At 41.1% G+C, this 26,509-nt stretch overlaps 1 protein-coding gene across 3 annotated transcripts in view; it reads left to right on the forward strand.

Moving 5' to 3' along the window:
• The window catches only part of LOC126237092 (fatty-acid amide hydrolase 2), a 180,461-nt gene that overhangs the window by 25,400 nt on the left and 128,552 nt on the right, over positions 1-26,509 (forward strand). For all 3 annotated transcript variants that reach the window (XM_049946895.1, XM_049946896.1, XM_049946897.1), the window contains exons 2-4: positions 479-664; positions 18,442-18,661; positions 20,091-20,308. In XM_049946895.1, coding sequence (XP_049802852.1) covers positions 479-664; positions 18,442-18,661; positions 20,091-20,308 — 624 coding nt within the window. The remainder of the gene's footprint in view (positions 1-478; positions 665-18,441; positions 18,662-20,090; positions 20,309-26,509) is intronic.

The following is a 26,509-nucleotide window of genomic DNA, read 5'->3' on the forward strand; positions in this document are numbered from 1 at the left end:
TCTTTAGCTGTTTTTTCGAGCCAGGCAGCGAGTACACATAGCAGCAAAGCTCTCAGCACCTGAAGAAGATGACTGGGTTGGTCATCGAAATATTGTGCAGGAAATGGCACAACAACTCAGCTGAACACTTGGAAGTTCACTATCAATCAGTCACTCCGAGAAAACCTAAGAGCACCAGCATTATGTTTGAATTTACTAATACTTGCCACTTGCCATTGTTGGACAAGATGTGTTACTACATTTTTTGTATCCAATTCATTTCATATCCAGCAGTGTTTTATACCCTGTGTGATCTATTGGAAATGTGTGTGTGTGTGTGTGTGTGTGTGTGTGTGTGTGTGGGTGTGTGTGGGCGCGCGCGTGTGTGTGCGTGTGTTAACTTTTTGTGAAGTGGGGTGCAGCAGGGCAAGATGGGGCAGTATGTACTTAACTTTTTATTGATTAGTAAGTGGAAAGTTATTTTTTTTATATGTTTCAGATGTCTGAAGTCGCAAGAAGATTACAAAAAGCAGCTATTCGCCTGGTGTTTAGGGTGTTGGAATTAATTGTATCAGGATTTTTGCAGTTGGTTTATCATGGGAAAGGTGAAGTAGTTCCTCCCATTAACAACCTGTTGCTTTTAGAGCCTGCATCCACACTTGCACTGAAAATAAGAACTAGAAAGGTATTTTGACAGTCTGTATTCCTTATAAAAATTCCCATTAATTGCTATTTGAGAGTAATAAATTGGGAAGTACTTTTATTTTACGCTATAAAGAAATTTGGTTCTTTGATATGATTATCCATAGATGAAACTTAAGTTGTTGATACTGTTTGTTTAGAAATAAAAATGAAGTGTCAACTAGATCTAATATTCAATAGCTGGACTGTTAAATCAAAGGCTTCATTTGTTGATGAATGAATGGCAAGAGAAAGGAGGTGAGTAAGGTACCATAGAACAAAATTGTACCTACTCCTGTTTTGTGTTTGTGTTATATTTCCTGCAACTCAGGTTTACCTGTGATTAACATCTACATCTGCATCAATACATCTACATCTATCTCTACCTACATTTGCATTAAGGCGAGCCATTGTACAGAGCACTGACAAAGGTAATGCATACTAATGTTAGCATTTTTCTGTTCTGTTCCATTTTGTGTACTGAACAAGGGAAAAATGACTATCTGTATGCCTCTCTCCTCCTCCTCCTCCTCCTCCTCCTCCTCCTCTTCCTCCTTTGATCTCTACACGAGATATACAATGGTCGCAAAAGAATGGGCACACAGCCTTCATTAAATACAGACTCTAAAACTTCTGCCCCTAACCCACCATTGCCCTCTTTCTAAAAACATGTCTTGTTTCTTTATGCATACCCCTCTGATGATGCTGAAGATTAGATGGGTAGATCACATAATTAATGAGGAGGTATTTAGTAGAATTGGGGAGAAGAGAAGCTTGTGGCACAACTTGACAAGAAGAAGGGATCAGTTGGTAGGACATGTTCTGAGACATTGAGGGATCACCAATTTAGTATTGGAGGGCAGCGTGGAGGGTAAAAATCGTAAAGGGAGACCAAGAGATGAATACACTAAGCAGATTCAGAAGGATGTAGGCTGCAGTAGGTACTGGGAGATGATGAAGCTTGCACAATAAAGAGTAGCATGGAGAGCTGCATCAAACCAGTCTCAGGACTGAAGACCACAACAACAACAACAACAACAACAACAACTTGATGATTTCAACTATTGGCAAATTTTATGCTTTCAGTTATTGGCAAATAAAAGTGTAACAAAGTGTGCATATTATTTAGAACTACAATATTGTATGGGATAGTAGAGGAAAGTGTGAACTAATAACTCATGTAAACTAGTAAAACAAGTTTCCTTCACTTCACATCTATCGTCATAAATTTTTATGTCGTCAGTCTACTGGTTTCTGTCTATAATGACCAACTTCAGATCTGCAGTAAAATATACACATACAACTAGCAGATATATCTTAAAACAAGAAAATAGACCGTCATGAAAAGTATTACTGACATACTTGTGAATTTGTGCGTTTTAAATATGATGACACATATCTTTTTTATAAAAACATGTCCTAATATACTGGAGCCGTAGTGGCATTGTCAAACATATATAAATCATAGTAAACACAATAGTCATCTTGTCAGCAGCACTGCTGTTCAAAACAAGTGTTAGTAAAAAATATAACCTTTGGTTTTAGATTGCTTCCCATAAAAAAGTCATGCTGCCACTGTCAGTTTTACATGTCAACAGCTTGGAAAAAATTTCATCTCTATAACATGCTTAAGAAATATGAACTTTTTTTGGTGTTTAAAACTGCCTTTTTTTTTTGGCACAAATTGTCATAGCAAGTTAGAAAAAATTGAATGTGTACAAAGTACTGGCATAGCTATCATCAGTGAAAGTGAAGAAGAATTACAGGATCTATCGAGTGGAATGAGCAGTCTAGTGAGTATAGGCTGTGAAATGAGAGTAAACAGAAGAAAGAAAAAATTAATGAGAAGTAGCAGATAAGAGAACAGGGAGAAACTTAAAATCAGAATGGGGGATCAAGAAGTAGATGAAGTTGAGGAATTCTGCGGTGTTTCCCCTCTAAGTTTGTGTATGGTGACCTGACTGTCACACCACGAGCAGGGAACACTGCATGACAGATCTGTCAGTTTGATGTTACCTAAGTTGCCTTTAACTGTCCTTTTTCAAATACTGTCAACTTTTCGTTTTTTTCTCGTGGTCTTTTTAGCCTGTACTACGGCCGTGCATTTGCTGGCCAAAAAAGGTCGCTTCTATTTTTGTGTTAGCAGATGGTGTTTTGTTTACTGTTAACCTAACCTCACTTTCCCATTCCCTGTACATGTGCTCAGTACAATGTCTAATCATGGTTATAAAAACTCTTCTGACAGGTTTTGTTATATTTGTGGCGAATTTGTGATTAAAAAACACCAAAGAAACATTACAGACTTTGTGAGAAAGGTGTATTTGTCATACTTTGGATCTAAACTTGGTGATCAATATAAATCTTGGGTGCCGCATAAGGTATGTTATGTGTGTGTTGAAGATCTGAGAAAAGGGTCCAAAAAGGAGAAAAAAAGCCTTTAGATTTGCTGTTCCTACGATATGTAGGGAGCCAAAAAATCATTCTGATGATTGCTACTTTTGCAGTGTTGATAATACTGGTCATAATTCGAAAAACAAGAAGATAATAAGCTACCCTAACCTTCCCTCCGCCATCCGATCAGTAGGGCATGTTGTAGATTTGTCGGTTCCTGAACCACCAGATGATTTAAATTCTATTCCAACAGAAGTATTTTCTGATGTACAGTCTGATTTAGATGAACCGCTGGAACACCAACATGATGGGGGACTACTGTTGGTCACTTCACCGAGAAGTTCAGCAAGCAACTCATCATAGAAAAAGCTACACAAGAAGCTTTTTTAAAAAAAGAAAGAAAATACAAACCAATTCCAGCTGACAAGTGAAACCTTTATTAACACACATCATTGTTTTAAGTAGCTTACTGTAAATGCAAATCATGCTTATGTTGTAACAAAGCGTTTCATTAATTTTCCCATTTACCGTATAGCATAGGATTTTTATACTCTAAAATAAAAAGCATACTGCTTGAAAACAATGGGTTATATATAAAAAAAACATAAGGCTAGATTTGGATTCAGCTCATAAAAGTCTATCAATATCAGCTATCAAAGTAAAAAAAGTTTTTGAAAAAAATTTTTTTGTTGGCCTGTGTAATCACCTGTATTGTTTCAGCTGTGTACATTAATTGTGAAGAAAGATCTAATTATCAATGACTCGTAACTTCAGATACATTATTCAGTACATATGACCACACCAAACTCAACTTCAGATCTAAGATTTACAGTCTTCATGTGGCTTGAGTTTTTACATTGTAATATGGCCGTTTTCTCTGAGATGTTCATGACATCTTCAAGGGAAATTGTCAAAGAATAAATGCATGTTCAGCAAGCGTTACCACACTCACCATGCTGCACCTTATCCCTCTTGTCACGTCACTGCAGTTGCACCATCTGCACAGATCACAGATCAGGGCACACACAGTATATTTCACATGCTACATAAAACATTTATGAAAGACTCAACCACCTTCCTTCAGCATGAGGGTTCTCTGTGGAACATGCATCATTCTCGTGAATAACTTGTGTTACATTACAGATTCCCCCACTGAGAGAAAGATGTCATTTAAAACTCCTTTAACACACTATTTACAATTAAATGTCACATATTTGATTAATTACAATTTGTTATCCATTTCAGTTTTCCTTGCTAAATATAGTGAATGTTTTCTTAAATGTTCTTACATGATTATTTATTTGGTCTCGAAGAGTTAGCATGAATTATTTCTCCAGTAGTGGACCACACCATTGTGTTCAGGCTTGTTTGTTACACACTCTGAAACAATAATTGTGCTTTTAGGTTATAAGAGCGTGTGATGTGTGTTCTTCATTTAAACTGAAATACATTGTTAGGCTACAGCAGTGGTTTAACATTAGTGATATGATATACTTAGCTTCATCCTTAACCATCCAAATCTCAGATTTGAAAATGTCAACATACATGGAATGAATATTACCACACATTGGTTCCTGAGTAAATTTGTTTGCCACTAACTAGTTTGGATACCCCCTTTGACAAAGTGACCAGTTGTCACTTAACATGTCATCCCAACTTTAATAATTGAGTTCAACCTTTTCTTTGAGCAAGTACTGTACACCCATTCTTCCTTTCAGATGAAAAGTGTCCCCTATTCATTTCCTAAGAAAAACTGTTCAGGTTATCACTCTGTGGCTTCATCTAACCAAAGGACTAGGCACCTCTGTTTGGTATACCCATCCGCAGACTCCTCTGCAGAAAATACGGTACAGGCCATTCCTTCTTGAATGTACCTGACCTTAGGTGTTGGATAGCTTCTCTATAGGTGCCTACCCATTTCAGCTCCCTCAGTTTACCTAATGCTGGATATACTTCATATATAAAATCTGTCTGCTTAATACCTTAGTTTCATTTCTCACATCCTGACAGAAAGGGGGTCCTTTACTTCTGGCTTGCCTTTATCTCAGTTTTAAAGCATACCGCACCATACTTCCTATACAAAATTGCTTTTACCCACATATTTGCACTAAACGAAAACACATCTGCATTAGTGTACAGCTTTAGGTAAAGATATTTCCAAGTTCATTTCTTTTTTCTTAGGATCATTTAGATCTACTGTTATGTTTGTACTTAAAATTATTCCAAGCCAACACATATAGCTCACTTCATTATTAAAAATTCCACAAGGCATCCTAAGTAAGGACTGAAATTGCCATTTTCATCTGGATTGTATATTTGATGACAAAACCTGCTAGGGTAGGGGAGATAATTATATTTTCTTTTCTCTGTTGTTGCTTATTTTGTAAAATATTTACATTATAATATATATCTGTGTGATTAAATGTTGTCTGTCTTCTGACACTGTTTGAATGTTATGTTACTTAAATGTAGCCTAATTTTCGTGTCTGCTGCTAAAATGATCTTATTTTACTTATCACGCAACTGTGCTAACCATTAATTGATTTCTCACTAGATGACATTGTTATCTTCTTCTCATTACACTCACATTTGCACGTCATATTCCATACTGTTGTGCTGCATGCAAGGGCTTTCCCTCTTTACCATCCCCCACAATGTGTGACATGCCTAACATGCAGTGTACTGATACCATACACAGTGTATGTATGGTGTGATAATTGCGTCCACTTCTCCATGTCATATTGTCACACATGTATTGCTCCGCTCAGCCATCCTGTGACAACAGGTTGTGATAGAAATATGTGGAAAAGAGACGGGTTTCACCGATAGAAACTTATGAATATGTATAGAGGGAAACAGAACTGGTACACCTGGCAGAGAAGGAAGAAATGGAAGTAATGAATAGATATATCAAGTTCGAAGAAGGAAAGAAGGTAGCCGTGAAAGACAGAATCTCTTACCACCACCTACCCTAAGAAATTCCTGCTTATGCTAAAGTCATTCGTTGTGAAGCCGGAGGGAAAGTTGTTCAGCATTTAATGCAGAATGGACTTGTCACAACTTTAATGTCACAGACCCCCGAAACTGACATTAGCATATCTCTATTGCAAGTGTGGAAAGAACAACAACATGGGAAGAAGGGGGGGGGGGGTGTAGGGGGAACTTAATTAATCATCAGTTGCCACCATCACAAGTCAGTCTTTCTGTTGTCATCTCCACCATCTACCTGTAAAGAACCTCCCGTATGAAACCAATAGAAACAATATCATTTTATATTGTTCTTCTTAAAAAAATATAAAATTGTAATTGTACAGAAGTCTTTCCGCTCCCGGGATTGGAATGACTCCTTACCCTCTCCCTTAAAACCCACATCCTTTTGTCTTTCTCTCTCCTTCTCTCTTTCCTGCTGATGAAGCAACCTTGGGTTGCGAAAGCTTGAATATTTGTGTGTGGGTTTGTGTGTGTTTTTTTTAATTGTGTCTATCAACATACCAGCACTTTCTCGTTTGGTAAGTTACAGCATTTTTGTTTTTTATATATATTTTTCCCACATGGAATGTTTCCCTCTATTATATTCATATCATTAATTTGAACCCAACAATTACGTTTGTTATTGTCACTGTTGCATTTCGAAATCTTTTCTGTCATCTTACTTTCTCTTTTTGTTTGTGCAAGTAGTTTCACTTTGTATTCACCTTCCCTTTTTACCGTAATCTACCATACAATTTTATCCTGCCTATTACACTCAATAATACGTACTTCCAAACAAAAAAAAAAAACAAAAAAAAAATTACCGCTTTCAACACTATCGCTGCTATAAAATCCACCATTCCCAGTATACAAACAATTCTCGTGTAACCTCGTGAATACTATTTCACAGCTTCAGTTCCTTTCACCTATTAAACAACCATTTCAGCTAGTTCTAACAACTTTCGCTTTATTTCCATTCCCGTTTTTCCCACATCACCGATCATTTTTTAGCAGCTTTCCACAGGTTTTAACGTTATTATTTCTTCGTCAGACAATTGTTAGCCTCATTTTCATAATCTGCCACCACATAACCAGTCCTTTTAATACATTTACACGCATTTTTTTCGAAATTTTCCCGAATTTCTCCACCCTTTAACGTGTTTTGGAGGCAATACAACTCCTTAACCTTTGTGCACATCGTTGTTTACCAACCTAAGTTCACCACAGGATCAACTTAGCTCAGCTTTAACCAACACTTTTTCGACTTTTTTCACACCAGAACTCCAGTTGCTTTCTAGTTCACCTTTATCTCTCCCCATATACTTTAATTTTTATTTTCATTTTAGCTTCATGGTACACTTTCCACCTTCTAAATAACATGTCACCCTCACAACATCCCCACAACAACCCCATTAAGTTTTATTTACATTCCCTCCGCAAACATGCCTTCGCCCTAGCCAGATTACGCTCCCATATTTTATTTACTCAGGCTTGTCTGACATTTGGCATTACCCCCAAATGCCTCACACTTAAAGTTCCCATCTCTGGCTGTAACCCTTCTTTCCATCAGTCCCTATACCAGTTCCAAACCGAACAATCCATAGCCCTCACCCGCCTAATCCTTCACCTACACATCAACTCAGCCAATGAACCCACCTGTCAACTCCTATCCCTAATCAAAGTCCTCAATCTTTCCCCTCCCACATCCACACCATCTGTTCAGAGCATCCTCCTACAGGCCAACCGCAAATTAGAACAGCATGCCACCCTTCACCTCAAAAAACTATCTAATATCCTGGTTTCCCACCTCCGGAAAGGCAACTCACTCACCCTCCACAACCTTTCCAGCAAACCTCAACCTCCTCTCATTGCACACAAACCCAGTCTCTCCCATCTACTCAATCTCCCACTTCCAGCTCCACTCCCTCCAAAACCTCAAAATTCCAATCAACACAATCTGGTACCACAACACCCTAATTCAGTAGTTAACCTTTCCTCCAAACCTCTCTCCCAATCCGAAACCTCTGTCCTATCCAAAGGCCTCACCTTCAGCCCCACTCCCAGATTCAACCAAACAGCCCTCGTCAAAGATTTACTGTCCTACACTCGTACTCTCTGCTGGAAGTATCACTTTGCCACGAAGAAAAATGATCCTAATCCTACCCCTAATGATCCAACTCCCCAAGACACTATCCAAATTCAACCCTGCCTGGAACAGTTCCGTCCTCCGTCACAGCGGGACCCACCTCCTCTTCCTCAAAATCACCCTCTCCAAACCTTCCAGGAATTTCTGACTTCCAGCCTTGCCTCTCAATCTTTCTTGAAAAACCTTAATCCTACTCCCAACATCACCACAGCTGAAGCCCAGGCTATCCATGATCTGAAGGCTGACCGATCCATCGTCATTCTTCCGGCTGACAAGGGTTCCACGACCGTGGTACCTGATTGTCGGGAGTATGTGGTTGAGGGACTGCGTCAGCTTTCAGACAACACTACATACAAAGTTTGCCAAGGTAATCCCATTCCTGATTTCCAGGTGGAGCTTCAAGGAATCCTCAGAACCTTAGGCCCCCTACAAAACCTTTCACCTGACTCCATCAACCTCCTGACCCCACCGACACCCCGCACCCCTACCTTCTATCTACTTCCTAAAATTCACAAACCCAAGCATCCCAGCTGCCCCATTGTAGCTGGTTACCAAGCCCCCACAGAACGTATCTCTGCCTACGTAGATCAACACCTTCAACCCATTACATGCAGTCTCCCATCCTTCATCAAAGACACCAACCACTTTCTTGAACGCCTGGAATCCTTACCCAATCTGTTACCCCTGGAAACCATCCTTGTAACCATTGATGCCATTTCCTTATACACAAATATCCCGCACATCCAGGGCCTCGCTGCGATGGAGCACTTCCTTTCACGCCGATCACCTGCCACCATACCTAAAACCTCTTTCCTCATCATCCTGACCCACAACTTCTTCACTTTTGAAGGCCAGACATACCAACAACTAAAGGGAACAGCCATGGGTACCAGGATGGCCCCCTCATACGCCAACCTATTCATGGGTCGCTTAGAGGAAGCGTTCTTGGTTACCCAGGCCTGCCAACCCAAAGTTTGGTACAGATTTATTGATGACATCTTCATGATCTGGACTCACAGTGAAGAACTACTCCAGAATTTCCACTCCAACCTCAACTCCTTTGGTTCCATCAGATTCACCTGGTCCTACTCCAGATCCCATGCCACTTTCCTTAACGTTGACCTCCATCTGTCCAATGGACAGCTTCACACATCTGTCCACATCAAACCCACTAACAAGCAACAGTACCTCCATTATGACAGCTGCCACCCGTTCCATATCAAACGGTCCCTTCCCTACAGCTTAGGTCTTCATGGCAAACGAATCTGCTCCAGTCCTGAATCCCTTAACCATTACACCAATAACCTGAAAACAGCTTTCGCATCCCGCAACTACCCTCCTGATCTGGTACAGAAGCAAATAGCTAGAGCCACTTCCTCATCCCCTCAAACCCAGAACCTCCCACAGAAGAACCCCAAAAGTGCCCCACTTGTGACATGATACTTCGCAGGACTGGATCAGACTCTGAATGTGGCGCTCTCCAGCAGGGATACGACTTCCTCAAATCCTGCCCTGAAATGAGATCCATCCTTCATAAAATCCTCCCCACTCCACCAAGAATGGCTTTCCGCCGTCCACCTAACCTTCATAACCTCTTGATTCATCCCTATGAAATCCCCAGACCACCTTCCCTACCCTCTGGCTCCTACCCCTGTAACCGCCCCTGGTGTAAAACCTGTCCCATGCACCCTCCCACCACCACCTACTCCAGTCCTGTAACCCGGAAGGTATACACGATCAAAGGCAGAGCCACGTGTGAAAGCACCCACGATTTACCAACTGACCTGCCTACACTGTGAAGCTTTCTATGTGGGAATGACCAGCAACAAACTGTCCATTCGCATGAATGGACACAGGCAGACAGTGTTTGTTGGTAATGAGGATCACCCTGTGGCTAAACATGCCTCGGTGCACGGCCAGCACATTGTGGCACAGTGTTACACCATCCGGTTTATCTGGATACTTCCCACTGACACCAACCTATCAGAACTCCAGAGATGGGAACTTGCCCTTCAATATATCCTCTCTTCCCATTATCCACCAGGCCTCAACCTCCACTTATTTCAAGTTGCCGCCCCTCGTACCTCACCTGTCATTCTGTACTTCCGCCTCGACTGACATCTCTGCCCAACCTCTTTGCATTTACATATGTCTCCTTGTGTCTGTATATGTGCAGATGGATGTGTGTGTGTGTGTGTGTGTGTGTGTGTGTGTGTGTAGGCTTACCTGTCCATTTTCCCCCTAAGGTAAGTCTTTCCGCTCCCGGGATTGGAATGACTCCTTACCCTCCCCTTGAAATCCCATATCCTTTCGTCTTTCCCTCTCCTTCCCTCTTTCCTGATGAAGCAACCTTTGGTTGCGAAAGCTTGAGTATTTTTGTGTGTGTGTGTGTGTGTGTGTGTGTGTGTGTGTGTGTGTTTTCTATTGTGTCTATCAACATACCAGGACTTTCTCGTTTGGTAAGTTACAGCATGGTTGTTTCTTACATATAATTATACAGAACAATATACATATGCATGTATGTTTTTCTGTAAGAAACAAACTATGTATTATTAATACCTAAAAAAATAATTCCAGTTATATTTTTGTTTTTACAATGTAGTTATTAAAAAAGATAGAGTAGTAAGAGGTCCAGAATACAGAATAGCTTAAGGGCAAGGAATTGCTTCGGAGAAAATGAAAGAAGAAATACTGAAGCTATTAACTCGGACTTCCAATGGGAAAGTGTGCAATCTCCTGGGGATGTACATTTCTTAACCTTATCAACATTGTATAGTCCCTTTTCCTGGCCTTCAGCTGTATCAACCAGGAGCAGTGCTTTAGGATGTGGTATTCCTACCAACTTAGAAGGTCCACAATACCATTGAAAGAACTCACTTTTCTCTTTCCTTAAGTTGGAACTATCATGGACATCTTTTACTAAAACTAAGTCATCTGTGCTAGAGACCACGTGGCCCAAGCCATGCCTTATGTGATGTCAGTGCAGTACTGTGCTGCCGCTCACAGAGATGTCCAGAAGTTCCACACACAGAGAGCATCCCAGGGTACCAATGTGTAGACTGATAAGATTTTTTAAAATTTTTTCATTTGAAAAAAAAAAAAAAAAGAACTGATAGGGTATAAAGAAAGGAGAGGTACTGTATTTCAGCTTCTATAATAAAAAGACTTTAATTTTGCTGCAGACTCCACCTCCTTTAAACCACATAGCAGTCAACTCACACTCATTTATTTTACAATGATTCCTTGTCTTCACTACAAATTGCATCTCATTTTTGTTTGTTGTTTCCATCCAGGAATTTCTATTAGTGATATTTAATGACATGAAGGATGAGACTGTGTAACTGTATTATTTATTCCACAAATAGAATAGAAAATGTGCACGAATATCCACTCTATTGTCGCAAACCAGTAATCACTACTACCTTCACCATCACCATGAAGCTAAAGTGATTCTATGTAGCTGAAAGGTAAAATGTGGCCATAGGATGGCAGTTTTTTTTACCAGCCAGCTGTTTGCTTTGTTTTAGATTGCCTGTTTTCTTTCTTCTGCTTCTATACAGTACATGATATTGTGAAATTCGTAATATTTTTAGATGGTTAACAGGGCCTCTTGGTTCTACTGAGCAATGTATTCTTTCTCATGAAAATTTCAATTGTTCACTTATTTGTGTGAAATGAATACTCTTCATGGAGATTCCTTTCTTGCAGAGCACATTATTCTAACTGTATTTATATAATTTTTAATATAAGCCCTGCCACATTCATTATGTATTATGATGTGTTGCATTATTTGGAGAACTTTACTTTGTTCGAGTCTTTGATGCTACTTAAATTCTGTAATTTATTTTTAATTGAGTGGAAGTAGGGACATAAAAAGTAGTTTACACAGTGTGTCCACTGTTTTCTGATTCGTCCTGTAATGCAGTGCACTAGTGTGCAATTTCAAAACATAATATTTTAGTGCAGTGGAAAAGATGAAAATAAGAAAAGGGGGCTGGAATTGGAACATCCAATCCTTTGAGGAAACAGAGGCAGTGCATTCAGTTGTAGCAGTTGTAGCAAATTTAACACAGAGGTATAATGTTTTCCATATGCTTGCATGGACTGAATCTGATGTAAAAGGTAAACAGACAAAGGCTGTGTTTATATAATTCTAATATTCCTATTAGACTAGATGTACTTTTCATTCTTGTATCCATAATGAGGAGATCCTCAAGGATGTAGAACATGTCTGGAAACAAGGATACACAATTTGCATACACAAAGAAAAAAATATATGCTAATGTACCTTCCACAGATCCCAAGTGAAATGAGCCTAGTAGATGTGGAATAAGTCAAAGAAATGTTCAGTTTAGAAGGTAATAACAAACTTGTTACAAAACATGTAAATGTACAATACACTGATGTGCTTATGTAATTGAAATCTGATTTTTCATAATACTCACTTTATTTGGCATTATTAATAATGTATGCACAGCATGTGGTTTTATTAAGAAATTCGTCAATGGAGAGGGAGTTGGCCACCAATTAATCGTTTAGGCTCCTCTTAAATTGAACTTTACCAATAGTTAATTTTTTTACGGCTGATGGCAAGTTATTGAAAAAGTGTGTTCCTTAATATAAAATTAGAGAGAGACAGAATGGCAGATCGATATTTACTGCCAGGAGACAAAATTCAAATACTGCTGATACAGACATTTCACAGTGAAAAAACTATTCTGATAACACCCCCACCCCCTAATCCCCATTTTCATCTTTGTTTCCCTCACCTTCGCAGTAGGTAAGTCTCTCTCACACTGGGGTCGATATGACTTGCTGTTCCTCCCGTGTATCCCTCTTTCCTCACTGAGGAAGGAACCAATAGTTACAAAATTTAGGAATAGTTTCTTTCCACTTTAAAGTGTTTATTGGCAAGACACGAATTTCCCCCACTAAAGGTAAGTACTGGCTAGTCATTCTGCCTCTTCGTAATATTTTACTTTTCTCTTGTGAATTTTCCTTTTGGCACAATTAAACTGTGTTGTGGCTACTTTTGCTGACTTGGCAGCTTAAGCCAACACTGTATGCAAATCAGGTTTGTTTTCATCAGGAACAGTGTGTTCCACGACCATGTTAATGAGATCCAAGATAGTAGGAATGGCAGCATCAGTCATATTTTTAATATGTTTATTGCAGATCAGTTTTAGCTAGCTGTAATCTGTCATATGAAGTGGTACCAAGTGCTGTTACATTTATGATGAGTCATAATGACTTAGATATAATGCACTGAAGACAGCTACACAATAGGTGAAATTGATCTGCAACAAACAGATTGAAAATTTACTTCCAATGCTGCCCCTCCTTCTATTTTGGCTGTACATATAGATAATATACATAAGTAAGCAAAACAGTAAACTAATCCAAAGATTGACTGCAACACCATTCTGTTACTGGCTGCTGCACTGTAGTTTACTGTGTGAACAAACATGTGCAGCCAAACATGTACAAACACAGGGGTAGAATACTCCTGCCAAAATGGAAGACTCACCAAGCTGTGGACAGTCATGTAAAAAAAGGATGGAAGCAATCCTTTTGTTCATTCTAGACCCTGTCTGTTGCTCACTGTCTCTCTTGTTTGATATCTAGTCTTGTATCCTCATATATATGTTATATTCCATCTGGTTTTTTCCTCAGTGTATACGTATTTGTAAATTCATACATTTATCTAAAAACAAAGATGATGTAACTTACCAAACGAAAGCGTTGGTATGTTGATAGAGACGCAAACAAACACAAACACACACACAAAATTCAAGATTTCGCAACCCACGGTTGGTTCATCAGGAAAGAGGGAAGGAGAGGGAAAGACAAAAGGATGTCGGTTTTAAGGGAGAGGGTAAGGAGTCATTCCAATCCCGGGGGTGGAAAGACTTACCTTAGGGGGAAAAAAGGACAGGTATACACATCCGCACATATACAGACACAAGCAGACATGTGTAAAGGCAAAGAGTTTGGGCAGAGATGTCAGTCGAGGCGGAAGTACAGAGGCAAAGATGTTGTTGAATGACAGGTGAGGTATGAGCGGCAGCAACTTGAAATTAGCAGAGATTGATTCCTGGTGGGTCACGGGAAGAGAGGATATATAGAAGGGCAAATTCCCGTCTCCGGAGTTCTGATAGGTTGGTGTTAGCGGGAAGTATCCAGCTAACCCGGACAGTGTAACACTGTGCCAAGATGTGCTGGCCGTGCACCAAGGCATGTTTAGCCACAGGGTGATTCTCATTACCAACAAACACTGTCTGCCTGTGTCCATTCATGCGAATAGACAGCTTTCGCATCTCGCAACTACCCTCCCGACCTGGTACAGAAGCAAATAACCAGAGCCACTTCCTCATCTCCTCAAACCCAGAACCTCCCACAGAAGAACCCCAAAAGTGCCCCACTTGTGACAGAATACTTTCCAGGACTGGATCAGACTCTAAATGTGGCTTTTCAGCAGGGATACGACTTCCTCAAATCCTGCCCTGAAATGAGATCCATCCTTCATGAACTCCTCCCCACTCCACCAAGAGTGTCTTTCCGCCGTCCACCTAACGTTCGTAACCTCTTGGTTCATCCCTATCAAATCCCCAAACCACCTTCCCTACCCTCTGGCTCCTACCCTTGTAACTGCCCCCAGTGTTAAACCTGTCCCATGCACCCTCCCACCACCACCTACTCCAGTCCTGTAACCCGGAAGGTATACACGATCAAAGGCAGAGCCGTGTGTGAAAGCACCCACGTGATTTACCAACTGACCTGCCTACACTGTGAAGCTTTCTATGTGGGAATGACCAGCAACAAACTGTCCATTCGCATGAATGGACACAGGCAGACAGTGTTTGTTGGTAATGAGGATCACCCTGTGGCTAAATATGCCTCGGTGCACGGCCAGCACATTGTGGCACAGTGTTACACCGTCTGGGTTATCTGGATACTTTCCACTAACTCCAACCTATCAGAACTCCGGAGATGGGAACTTGCCCTTCAATATATCCTCTCTTCCCGTTACCCACCAGGCCTCAACCTCCGCTAATTTCAAGTTGCCGCCGCTCATACCTCACCTGTCATTCAACAACACCTTTGCCTCTGTACTTCCGCCTCGACTGACATCTCTGCCCAAACTCTTTTCCTTTACATATGTCTGCTCATGTCTGTATATGTGCGGATGTGTGCATGTGCGTGTACGTGTGCGCCCGCTGAGTGTATACCTGTCCTTTTTTTTCCCCCTAAGGTAAGTCTTTTCGCTACCGGGATTGGAATGACTCCTTACCCTCTCCCTTAAAACCCACATCCTTTCGTCTTTCCCTCTCCTTCCCGCCTGACCTCAGGTAATGAGGTCCTTGTTGATCCTGTGGCTGTCTCCAACGCCTTTGGCCGCTTTTTCGCGGAGGTTTCAAGCTCCGCCCATTACCATCCTGCCTTCCTTCCCAGGAAAGAGGCAGAAGAGGCTCGGCGACCTTCCTTCCACTCGCTGAATCTGGAAACTTATAATGCCCCCTTTACTATGCGGGAACTCGAACGTGCGCTTGCACTGTCCCGGTCCTCTGCTCCGGGGCCAGATGCCATTCACGTTCAGATGCTGGCACACCTTTCTCCGGCGGGCAAAAGCTTCCTTCTTCGTACCTACAATCGCGTCTGGACCGAAGGTAAAGTCCCCATGCGTTGGCGTGACACCGTTGTTGTTCCTATACCCAAACCCGGGAAGGATAGACACCTTCCTTCTAGTTACCGCCCCATTTCTCTTACAAGCTGTGTCTGTAAGGTGATGGAGCGCATGGTTAATGCTCGGTTAGTCTGGATTCTTGAATCTCGACGACTACTTACTAATGTCCAATGCGGCTTTCGTCGCCGCCGCTCCGCTGTTGACCACCTTGTGACCTTGTCGACATTCATCATGAACAACTTTTTGCGAAGGCGCCAAACGGTAGCCGTGTTCTTCGACTTGGGAAAGGCTTATGATACCTGTTGGAGGGGAGGTATCCTCCGCACTATGCACAGGTGGGGCCTACGCGGTCGCCTGCCCCTTTTTATTGATTCCTTTTTAACGGATCGAACGTTTAGGGTACGTGTGGGTTCCGTATTGTCCGACGTCTTCCTCCAGGAGAACGGAGTGCCTCAGGGCTCCGTCTTGAGCGTAGCCCTTTTTGCCATCGCGATCAATCGAATTATGGATTGCATTCCACCTAATGTCTCAGGCTCTCTCTTTGTCGATGACTTCGCGATCTACTGCAGTGCCCAGAGAACATGCCTCCTGGAGCGCTGCCTTCAGCGTTGTCTAGACAGCCTATACTCATGGAGCGTGGCAAATGGCTTCCGGTTCTCTGAAGAGAAGACGGTTTGTATTAACTTTTGGCGATATAAAGCATTCCTTCCGCCATCCTTACATCTCGGTCCCGTAGTTCTCCCATTCGTGGACACAACTAAGTTTCTAGGGCTCACGTTGGACAGGAAACTGTGTTGGTCTCCACATGTCACTTATTTGGCGGCCCGTTGTACACGTTCCCTTAATGTCCTCAGAGTTCTTAGTGGTTCATCTTGGGGAGCGGATCGCACTGTCCTGCTTCGCTTGTATCGGTCCATAGTCCGATCGAAGCTGGATTATGGGAGCTTTGTCTACTCGTCCGCTCGGCCATCCCTCTTACGCCGGCTCAACTCCATCCACCATCGGGGGTTACGTCTTGCGACCGGAGCCTTCTACACTAGTCCTGTCGAGAGTCTTTATGCTGAAGCTGCCGAGTTACCGTTGACCTACCGGCGCGACGTACTGCTGTGTCGGTATGCCTGCCGGCTGTTGTCTATGCCCGACCACCCCTCTTACCAGTCCTTCTTCGCCGATTCTCTCGATCGTCAGTACGGGTTGTATGTGTCTGCCCTGCTGCCCCCCGGAGTCCGCTTCCGTCGCTTGCTTCGACAATTGGATTTTGCCCTCCCTACCACCTTTAGAGAGGGTGAGAGCCCGACACCACCTTGGCTCCAGGCTCCGGTTCATCTTTATCTCGACCTCAGCTCACTCCCGAAGGAGGGTACTCCGGCTGTAGTGTATTGCTCACGGTTTGTCGAACTTCGTGCTCGACTTGCCGGACACACCTTTATTTACACCGATGGCTCCAAAACTGACGATGGTGTCGGCTGTGCCTTTGTCGTCGGGGCCGCCACCTTCAAATACCGGCTCCTCGACCAATGTTCCAGCTTTACGGCCGAGCTTTTTGCTCTCCATCAGGCCGTTCAGTATGCCCGCCGCCACCGCCATTCATCGTATGTACTCTGCTCTGACTCACTCAGTGCTCTTCAGAGCCTTGGAGCTCCCTATCCGGTCCATCCCTTGATTCAACGGATACAGCAGTCCCTCCATTCTTTCGCTGATAATGGTGGTTCTGTCAGCTTTCTGTGGGTTCCCGGACATGTAGGAGTGCCTGGGAATGAGGCTGCGGATGCTGCAGCCAAGGCTGCAGTCCTTCTGCCTCGGCCAGCCTCCCATTGTGTCCCGTCATCGGACGTTCGGGGGGATGTATGTAAGAGGCTTGTGTCGTTGTGGTGGGATGCTTGGTCATCCCTCCAAGGAAACAAGCTCCGGGCAGTAAAACCGCTCCCAACTCCTTGGACAACATCCTCCCGACCATCTCGGCGCGAAGAGGTCCTTCTGACCAGGTTGAGAATTGGGCATTGCCGGTTTAGCCACCGCTACCTGCTCTCCGGTGACCCAGCCCCGCAGTGCCCTTGTGGACAGGCCTTAACAGTGCGCCATGTTTTATTGTCGTGTCCCCGTTTTAGTCAATTTCGTGTTGTCCTGTCCCTGCCGTCTACCTTACCGGATATTTTAGCTGATGACGCTCGAGCAGCTGCTCGTGTTCTGCGTTTTATAACTTTGACTGGCTTGTCCAAAGACATCTAACCTTTTTACTTATTTTATCTGCATCTTTGTCAGGTCTTTCTGGTGTCCCCCTTGAGTTTTACTAGATCCCTTGTGCTCTAACAACTGTGACTGGGCGCTAATGACCTCAGTAGTTGAGCGCCCTTAAACCCAATCCAAAAAAAAAAAAAAAAACTCTCCTTCCCTCTTTCATGATGAAGCAACCGTGGGTTGCGAAAGCTTGAATTTTGTGTGTGTGTTTGTGTCTCTATCAACATACCGATGCTTTTGTTTGGTAAGTTACATCATCTTTGTTTTTAGATATATTTTTCCCACGTGGAATGTTTCCCTCTATTATATAAATTCATACATTGTAATTTGTAACACTATTATTTTATTGTAGGTTTCAAGCGTCCAGGTGATAGAAGCTTACATAGCTCGTATAAAAGAAATAAATCCTATCTTAAATTGCATGGTAGATGAGAGATTTTCGGATGCCCTGAAAGAAGCAAGGGAAATAGACAGTTTTATTGCATCAGAAACAAAGAGTACTGATGAAATTGCAAGAGATACACCCTTTCTTGGTGTCCCGTTTACAACAAAAGACTGCATACAAGTAAAAGGTAACTGACACATTATCTTGCTTTGAAGCAGTTCTATCTTTCCAGTGCTGTTAAACCCATTAGTTTAAAAAAACACAAAAGTTACTATTTGTAATTCTAGAAATGGCAATGTTTCACATACTGTTTCATAAAAATTGTGTTGCATATTATCCCTACAAATTTTAGGTAAAGGAGAATGAGATTTTACTAAAAATGGGTAGTTGCCTGAGGTGTGGAAATGTGGGGTTGTTAAGAGACTCATTGCCAACATAGTTGGTTGATGGTACAGAGTCATGGGGTAAGAACTCTTTTAATTAATTAAATTTATTTATTGGGATGGGCGGTGGGGGGGGGATCATAATTTTGCTCTGCTGGACTGTTTGCGTTTCACATTTCTGTCCAAACTGTTAGTGTGCAGGTTTTGAGAGATAGTAATCTGTCTTCTTTAATTTATTATCATTCCATCTTTCAATCTCCCATTCATCATGCATCCAATTTTTTCAGTAGAAATGATAAATTTGGTCTACTCGTGATTATCTTTCTTTGCCGTAAAATGAAACTGTGTGTAATTGATGTACTAGTGTTTAGACTCCCATAGCTGTTGTCTTCAAAGACTTCAACTATATAGTAACAATATATGATCGCAGTGAAACCCCCATCTGATAAACATATTGTGTTTAATCTGAGGGGAAGGCTTCCAGCTATGTTGTTATATGCTGAAGGCAGATTTTTTCTGTCTTTCCTTCTCAGTGACGATTTTACACCCATGTCCTGCTGCCAACATGACAGGAAAGTGAGCTTTGCTCTACACTCTCCACAAGCTGCTTCAGAACTGATGAAAGTTGAAAAATGGTCACCACTGATATGAATAAGAATACTGCCTTATAATAAAGCAGAAATAGTGGTGTATATCCATTCTAGTTATGGGCTGTATGGTACTGCTATAGTTGATTGTGTATTGTACAACACAAGGTTATTATGAAAGATATCAAGAAGACTTTTGGTCAGGTCTGCACCCATATTAGAACATCTTAAGAAATCATGTAAATGGGTATTATACTCCCATTAAATGTAGTTTGGAACCTGGTAGGCAATCCTAATGAGCTTTAGGTTGGCTTTATTCATCTACTTAAGCTGATAAACTGTAAATTATAGAAAACTTATATTATTAATGATTGTGCTCGTACTATGGAGCCAGTCAACATTAGATCAATGTTTATTGCTGTAGCGAGTCTACACTTTAGAAACAGAATTTTAATTTGATTTAAACTGCAACTTCTGGAATAAAAGTACTGTTGTTTGATTCTGTGAGTAGTGATTGGATATGTGGAACTTTTCCTGAAATTCTTTTTTCAATTTTATTCTTTACTTCTACTGCTTCTAAGGGTGATTATACAAGAAAGTATTTGTTTACTCACATAAAAGAGTGATTTTTCTTTCCATACTGTAGGCCTGTCAAACACTGCTGGATTGTACAAAAGAAAAGATATAAAAGCTCTTGAAGATGCCGAAGTCATTGCCCTTATGCGAAAAGCTGGCGGAATTCCGTTAGCTGTTACAAATATTTCGGAATTGTGTATGTGGTGGGAAAGCTCAAACACAGTCTATGGGAGGACAAACAATCCTTACAATACAAACCATATAGTTGGTGGCTCTTCAGGTGGGGAGGTAAGTATTTTGATAGTTTACTATCGTAAATCTCAAAGTATTATGTTTATTTTTTGTCTATTCTTTCAACACGGGTTTTTACACTGTACTTAATTATTTTTATTAGTGAATTGCAAATAATAAGAACTTGCCAAAATAAATAGGATGAATACTAATTATGAAGTACAACTTGCACTAATGTCATTGCACTGGGCATAATACAATACTTTTGGTTTTAAAAATTCAACACCTGGCACAAGTGATCAATGCACATTCAGGAGGAACTAGCTTCAAAACTCAGTAGATTATTTAGCATTTCCCTGGAAGCATTTAATGTAAATGTTTGCACGATCCCTTGAAAAGGAATCAGTCAATTCATTTCTCCTTTATCGTCCGAATAACTAATTCTCAGTGTCTCATCACATCGTGGCTGTCGTGATGTTAAACCCTAATGTTACTTCACCCTTTCACAGATGACGATCATTTTATTCCAGGGGCACACTTCGCATTAGGTCTTGCAAGCCTGTGGCAAACAGTGCTGGGGATTAGATATCCTTCAAGGCTGCCGAGTAGAAGAGTGGTCCCTTCTCACAGTGGACCACACACTATGAAGATATTATAACTAAAAGTTTTTGGTGTGCAGATTTCTAATCCCAGTTGCAAAGCAGGCAGGTGCTGACAGGTGTGAATATCACCAATAATAGTTGAAGGACATAAAAGGATTGCAGCAGTTGAGAAAGGAGACAGGCAGGATTGCCCTCAATGCTATTCAGTCTGTACACTGAGCAAGGAGTAAGGGAAACCAAGAAGAAATTTGGAAAGGGAATTAATGTTCAGGGAGAAGATATACAAACTGTGAGGTTTATAAATGACATTGTAATTCTGTCATGGACAGCAAAGGACTTGGAAGATCAGTTGAATGGAGTGGATTGTGTTTTGAAAATAAATCATAATACGAACATCAACAAAAGTTACACAATAGTAACTGATGGAATGTAGTCAAATTCACTAAGCCAAAACTGAGGAAATTGTATTAGAAAATGACTCCAAAAGTAGCAGTTGAATTTTGGTAAAAACTAAGTGATGATGGCTGCAGCAGTGAGTATATAAAATGCATACTGGCAATAGCGAGAAAAGCCTTAGAGAGAAAGGGAAATTTATTAACATTGAATGTAAATCTAATTACTAAAATATAGTTTTGTGAACCATGACAAAATGGTGTTTTAGTTTGTTCACATCATATTTCACCAAGAACCCACAGTTGAACCATTTAAAATAAATTTAAGTGTAAGGAAGTTGTTTCTGAAGGTATGGAATGCAGGCTCATACAGAAGTGAAACTTGGATGATTGGCAGTTCTTATAAGAAGAGACTAGAAGTCTTCAGTGTGTAGTGCTAAAGGAGAATGCTGTAGATTAGATGGGTAGGTTGGATAACTTATAAGAAGGTACTGAATTCATATGGGGAGAAAAGAAAATCATGACACAATTTGGCTAAAAAAGGGGACCAATTGACAGGACATATCCTGAGGCATCAAGATAAGGGAAATGTCAGATTAGTAAAGGAGGGAAGTGTGGTGGTAATATATGTAGGGGGAGACCAAGGCTTAACTACAGTAAGAAGATTGCTGTAGTTACGCAGAGATGAAGATACTTATGTAGGATAGACTAATGTGGACAGCTGCATCAAACACATGTTCAGACTGAAAAGTGCAAGCCACATACTGTGATCTGCTTCCTACTCGTGGAAGGAATAACACCTATTGAATTTTTTTCACGAATCAAAATGATTTATGGCGAAGGTGCTATGGACAGAACAAGTATGTTCAAGTGATGTCAGGCATTTAGTGGAGGTAGAACAAATGTTCATGATGATTGGAGTAGTGGAAGGCCTTTCATTTTGACCGAAGGGTTGGTGCAAAATATTGAGGAAACTCTTTGTGAAAACCACTGATAGACAGGGGATGAAATTTCTATGATGTTTCCACAACTCTCCAGAACTGTCTCACAAAAGACACTTGCAGAAACACTGAGATACTGGAAACTGTGTGCAAGATGGGGCCTAAAACAACTGACAGGGAGGGCAGCACGTGAAAAACTGTAATTAGCACACGTGAGTTCCTGGGGCCACTTGAATAGGAAAATGAGGACTTTCTGAGATGTATTGTGTCTGGAGATGAAATGCAGGTGGCTTATTACATGCCTCAGACAAAAAGACAGTTGTTACAGTGGCATCACACCAATTCAACATCTGCCCAAAAACGCAGAACCACAATTTTGGGCAAAAAAAAAAGGTCATGGCCTCAGTGTTTTGGTCTGAAAAGGCATCATTTTGGCGAATTTCTGCCTCAGAAGGAGACTATCCACACACAATTATGTTACGAAACCCTAAAAAAACTCAAAAGTTGTATTCAAAACAGAAGAAGGTGAATGCTGATGAGAGGAGAGGGTGTGTATACATCTTTTTTTTCTGAATAGCTCATATATTGAACAGTTTCTTTATTGTTTGATTAAATATAGTAACTTCATTTTGTAGTTGAATTTGGTCTTTGCCAAGCCTATTTCCTGGTAGTCTTCTTCTGAAAGAAGAAAAGCGAATTTTGTTCTTCTCAGCATTTTCTGATACTGAATAACCTGTGCCATTTCTTGTATTACATCCAGTTTCCCATGGATGAATTATTCTGTAGTTTTCATATTTAAATTCTCCATTGTCAAATTGTTGTGTGATTAACTGTCATTTGTCAACTTTCTCTTCGCAAAGTCCTCATGTGCTTTATCATAATGTGAACACATTGGTGCATATACCATAGTAGCAAGAACTTCATTGTTGAACATGAGTGAGCTGTGTAGGCGACAGTTGCATGAACTGTGCGAATGCGCGCAGGTTGCCCAAACTCTTACGGGAATCGCCAAAGCGTGCGCGAATAATGAGTGAATGGGCAAATGTCTATAAGGTACATTACATATGTAGAATTGGTGGACAGTTTGGAATGTGAGTCTCACGGGTGGCGTGCAAGGGATAAGCCCCTGCAGTTGCGCTATTCATATGTGTCCTCGGTGGCTCAGATGGCTAGAGCATCTGCCATGTAAGCAGGAGATCCCGGGTTCGAGTTCTGGTCGGGGCACACATTTTTCAGCTGTCCACATCAAGGTATATCAACAACACCTGTCGGCAGCTGAGGGTTTCAGTTAGTCATCATTTATTCCAGGGAAAAGCTGCACGGTCATCAACAGTATTCTGTTCTTTCGAGAACAGTCACTGTCTTCATATATATATTATCAGAGTATTTATTAAACTGACATTCCTTAATGATTATCACAATTAATTCCTCTCGCTTAAGTTAACTTTCATTACTCACACCTCCTTCTTATGTATACTCGATGTGAAATTGTCACAGTAGATAGATAGAGAGAGAGAGAGAGAGAGAGAGAGAGAGAGAGAGAGAGAGAGAGAGGGGGGGGGGGTTGATGTAGAACCTGTGTACACACATTTTTTTCCCTACAACTCCTGGCAGTTCTCACATCGCGACAGGTTTCTAGTCAGCAATCTCATTGTTTGTGTTTAAATGTAATTTTGCGTGTATGTGATGTGTGTTCGTGTTGTCTGATTCTTCTGCCTTCTTATCTGAAGATAAGATTTAGGTTATTTGAAACTACGGAAACTATGTAGGACTTCTGCGATAGAAGTATGTGCATATGGATAGAGAGAAGAAATAAACAGCTTCTCAAATGAGAACTAAGAAAGGAAATAAATAAAAATGGTTGCTAAGATCGAAGAAGAGAAAGAAGATAGCCCCAAAGACAGGAAACCCTTCCCAACCCCCCTTCCCCGGGATCCCTACGTCGCCGGAGGATGTTTTGTGTTAAATCGTCTCCTACAGAACAGACATTTCCACCTTCACCCTTGAGGTCCCCGAAGGAAATTTTAGCATTCCTATGGAAACGGCAAATGATGAAGAATCAGGCACACTTGTTTGTAAGGGTTGTTTGTGAAAGGTGTGGTGTGTGTTTTGTGTTAGTCACGATTTATGTGTTCTCATAAACCGTGCTTTTATTCACAATACCCACCCCGTTCAAAACTGATTCAAACCCTCCCATCTACATCACGTCTCATAAAAGTATAAAATAGTCTGTAAAAAGTAGAAAATCTATATACTACGGTATCATAGTTGTTTAGCTCTTCATATTATACTTTATACACACGTAAAATACTCTGTCCATTTTATTTTATGCTGTATCACTTTCTTTCTTATTCTGTGATTTTCCTGAGTTGTAGTCATATCCAGTTTTCTGTTTAGTAAGATTATAGGATAGTTTAAGATTTTTGAAATAGATGACAGAATAGTTTCAGATTTTAATGGAATTCTGTGCAGGAAAACTATTGTGGAAGAAACACCGAAAACACCTCGGGATCCGACAGTCATCACTGCGCCTGTTAACTCAGAATGTTATCGCCCCTGGGGGTTAGATAACAGAATAGTTTGATAGGAATTCGGTGCAGAAAAACTATTACGGAAGAAACAACGAAAACAACTCGGAATCCGACGGTCATCACTCCTCCCGTTAACTCAGATCGTTAACATCCCTGGGGGATAAACAACTTTATGCCTTTTACTTTGTACTTCCCTTTCTCTGATCCAGTTGTAGGATCTACTAAAAATAAGGTCTTAGGAAGGATCACTGTTTGCACCCAGTATGGTCTTTCATATTTCTGGAAAAATTTACGGGTCTCCTCCTTTAGTGTTCGAGCTTTGAAGATGTTGTTTTATGAGAACCAGGTCATTCACTTGGTATTGAGGTTGCATAGCATTTTCATTATGCTTACTTAATCTTTGTTATGCGTTTTCAATTAAATTTTTTAAAACTATTTCCTGATTCTTTTGATAATCGACACTCGGTTGTTCAGGCCAATTAAAACATTTAATTAGAGGTTCTCCTATGAAAGGTTTACCTATAACTTCTAAAGGTGTTAACTCAGTTGATAGATGTGGTAATTCATTCAGAATAAGTTCAAAATCGTTAACCTTTGTTGCCCTCAAAGTATGTTTCTCATGACAGTAAGTACAGCATACGAGGTGCTTCCAAAATTTTCGGGACTGGTACTGCCATCTGTTGAAAACCTTACTTTTGGTCTAATGGTCACCATCAGCCTCGAAGTAGTTTGCATCCACACGTACACACCAGTCCCAGCACTTCTGCCACTGGTCAAACGTTTTCTGGAAGTCCTGTTATTTGAGGGTGTTTATCACCGCCAGCGATGCTTCTTGAATCCTCTCTAGAGTGTCGAACTGACAGCCTTTCAACTTGGGTTTCTGTTTTGGGAATAGTGCGAAGTCGCAAGGTGCCAAATCTGGCGAGTATGGTGGGTGGGGCACAACCACTATGTTGTTTTTGGACAAAAAGGTCCTGGTGAGCAAGAGCGTGTGACAGGGCGCGTTGCGCATTATAGTGATGCAGCAGCCAGTTCCCTTGACATCAAAGTTCGGGCAGTCATCGCCACATGTTTTCATGGAGCCGTCACAAAACGTCACAGTAGTATGCAGAATTCTCTGTTTGGTTGGGTTGGATGAATTCTTTGTGCACGATTCCCTTGGTATCAAAGAAAACGATGATCATGCTCTTCACTTTGCTCTTCACCTGTCTCGCTTTTTTGAGTCTTGGAGAGCCCGGGCGCTTCCACTGGGACGATTGTTGCTTTGTCTCTGGGTCATAACCGTAAATCCAGCTCTCGTCGCTGTTAATAACCCGTGACAAGAAGAAAGAATTTGATACACACGCGCTGTTCTTTTGTCGTAAATAGCCACACAGAGTATCACGGAAATCATTGTGGACATGCAACACGACCTCCCAGCTGAATGCCACTGCGCACACTGCCTCATCAGATATGCAGCTCTTGCCACCTAGCGGTACAAAGATCTACTACTACTTTCCAGATGGCAGCACCAGTTCCAAAAATTTTGGATTCCACCTGGTAACTTCCCAATTTCCTTCATTACTCTTTCACACGGGTTTGATGACGGGTTATAATTGGTTATTAACACCTGATGAATATCTTCCCATGCCAGGAATTCTTTAAATTCATTACTTACAAACTATGGTCCATTATCTGTAAGAAACCGTTTCAGTTTACCTACTTCTAGGAAGTATTGTTGTAAACAGTGTATAACTGTATGCGTATTTGCTTTTTTTAATAGGATATAGTTCAACATATTTTGAGCACCACT

This window comes from Schistocerca nitens, chromosome 2 (assembly GCF_023898315.1).
Source record: "Schistocerca nitens isolate TAMUIC-IGC-003100 chromosome 2, iqSchNite1.1, whole genome shotgun sequence".
NCBI lineage: Eukaryota > Metazoa > Arthropoda > Insecta > Orthoptera > Acrididae > Schistocerca > Schistocerca nitens.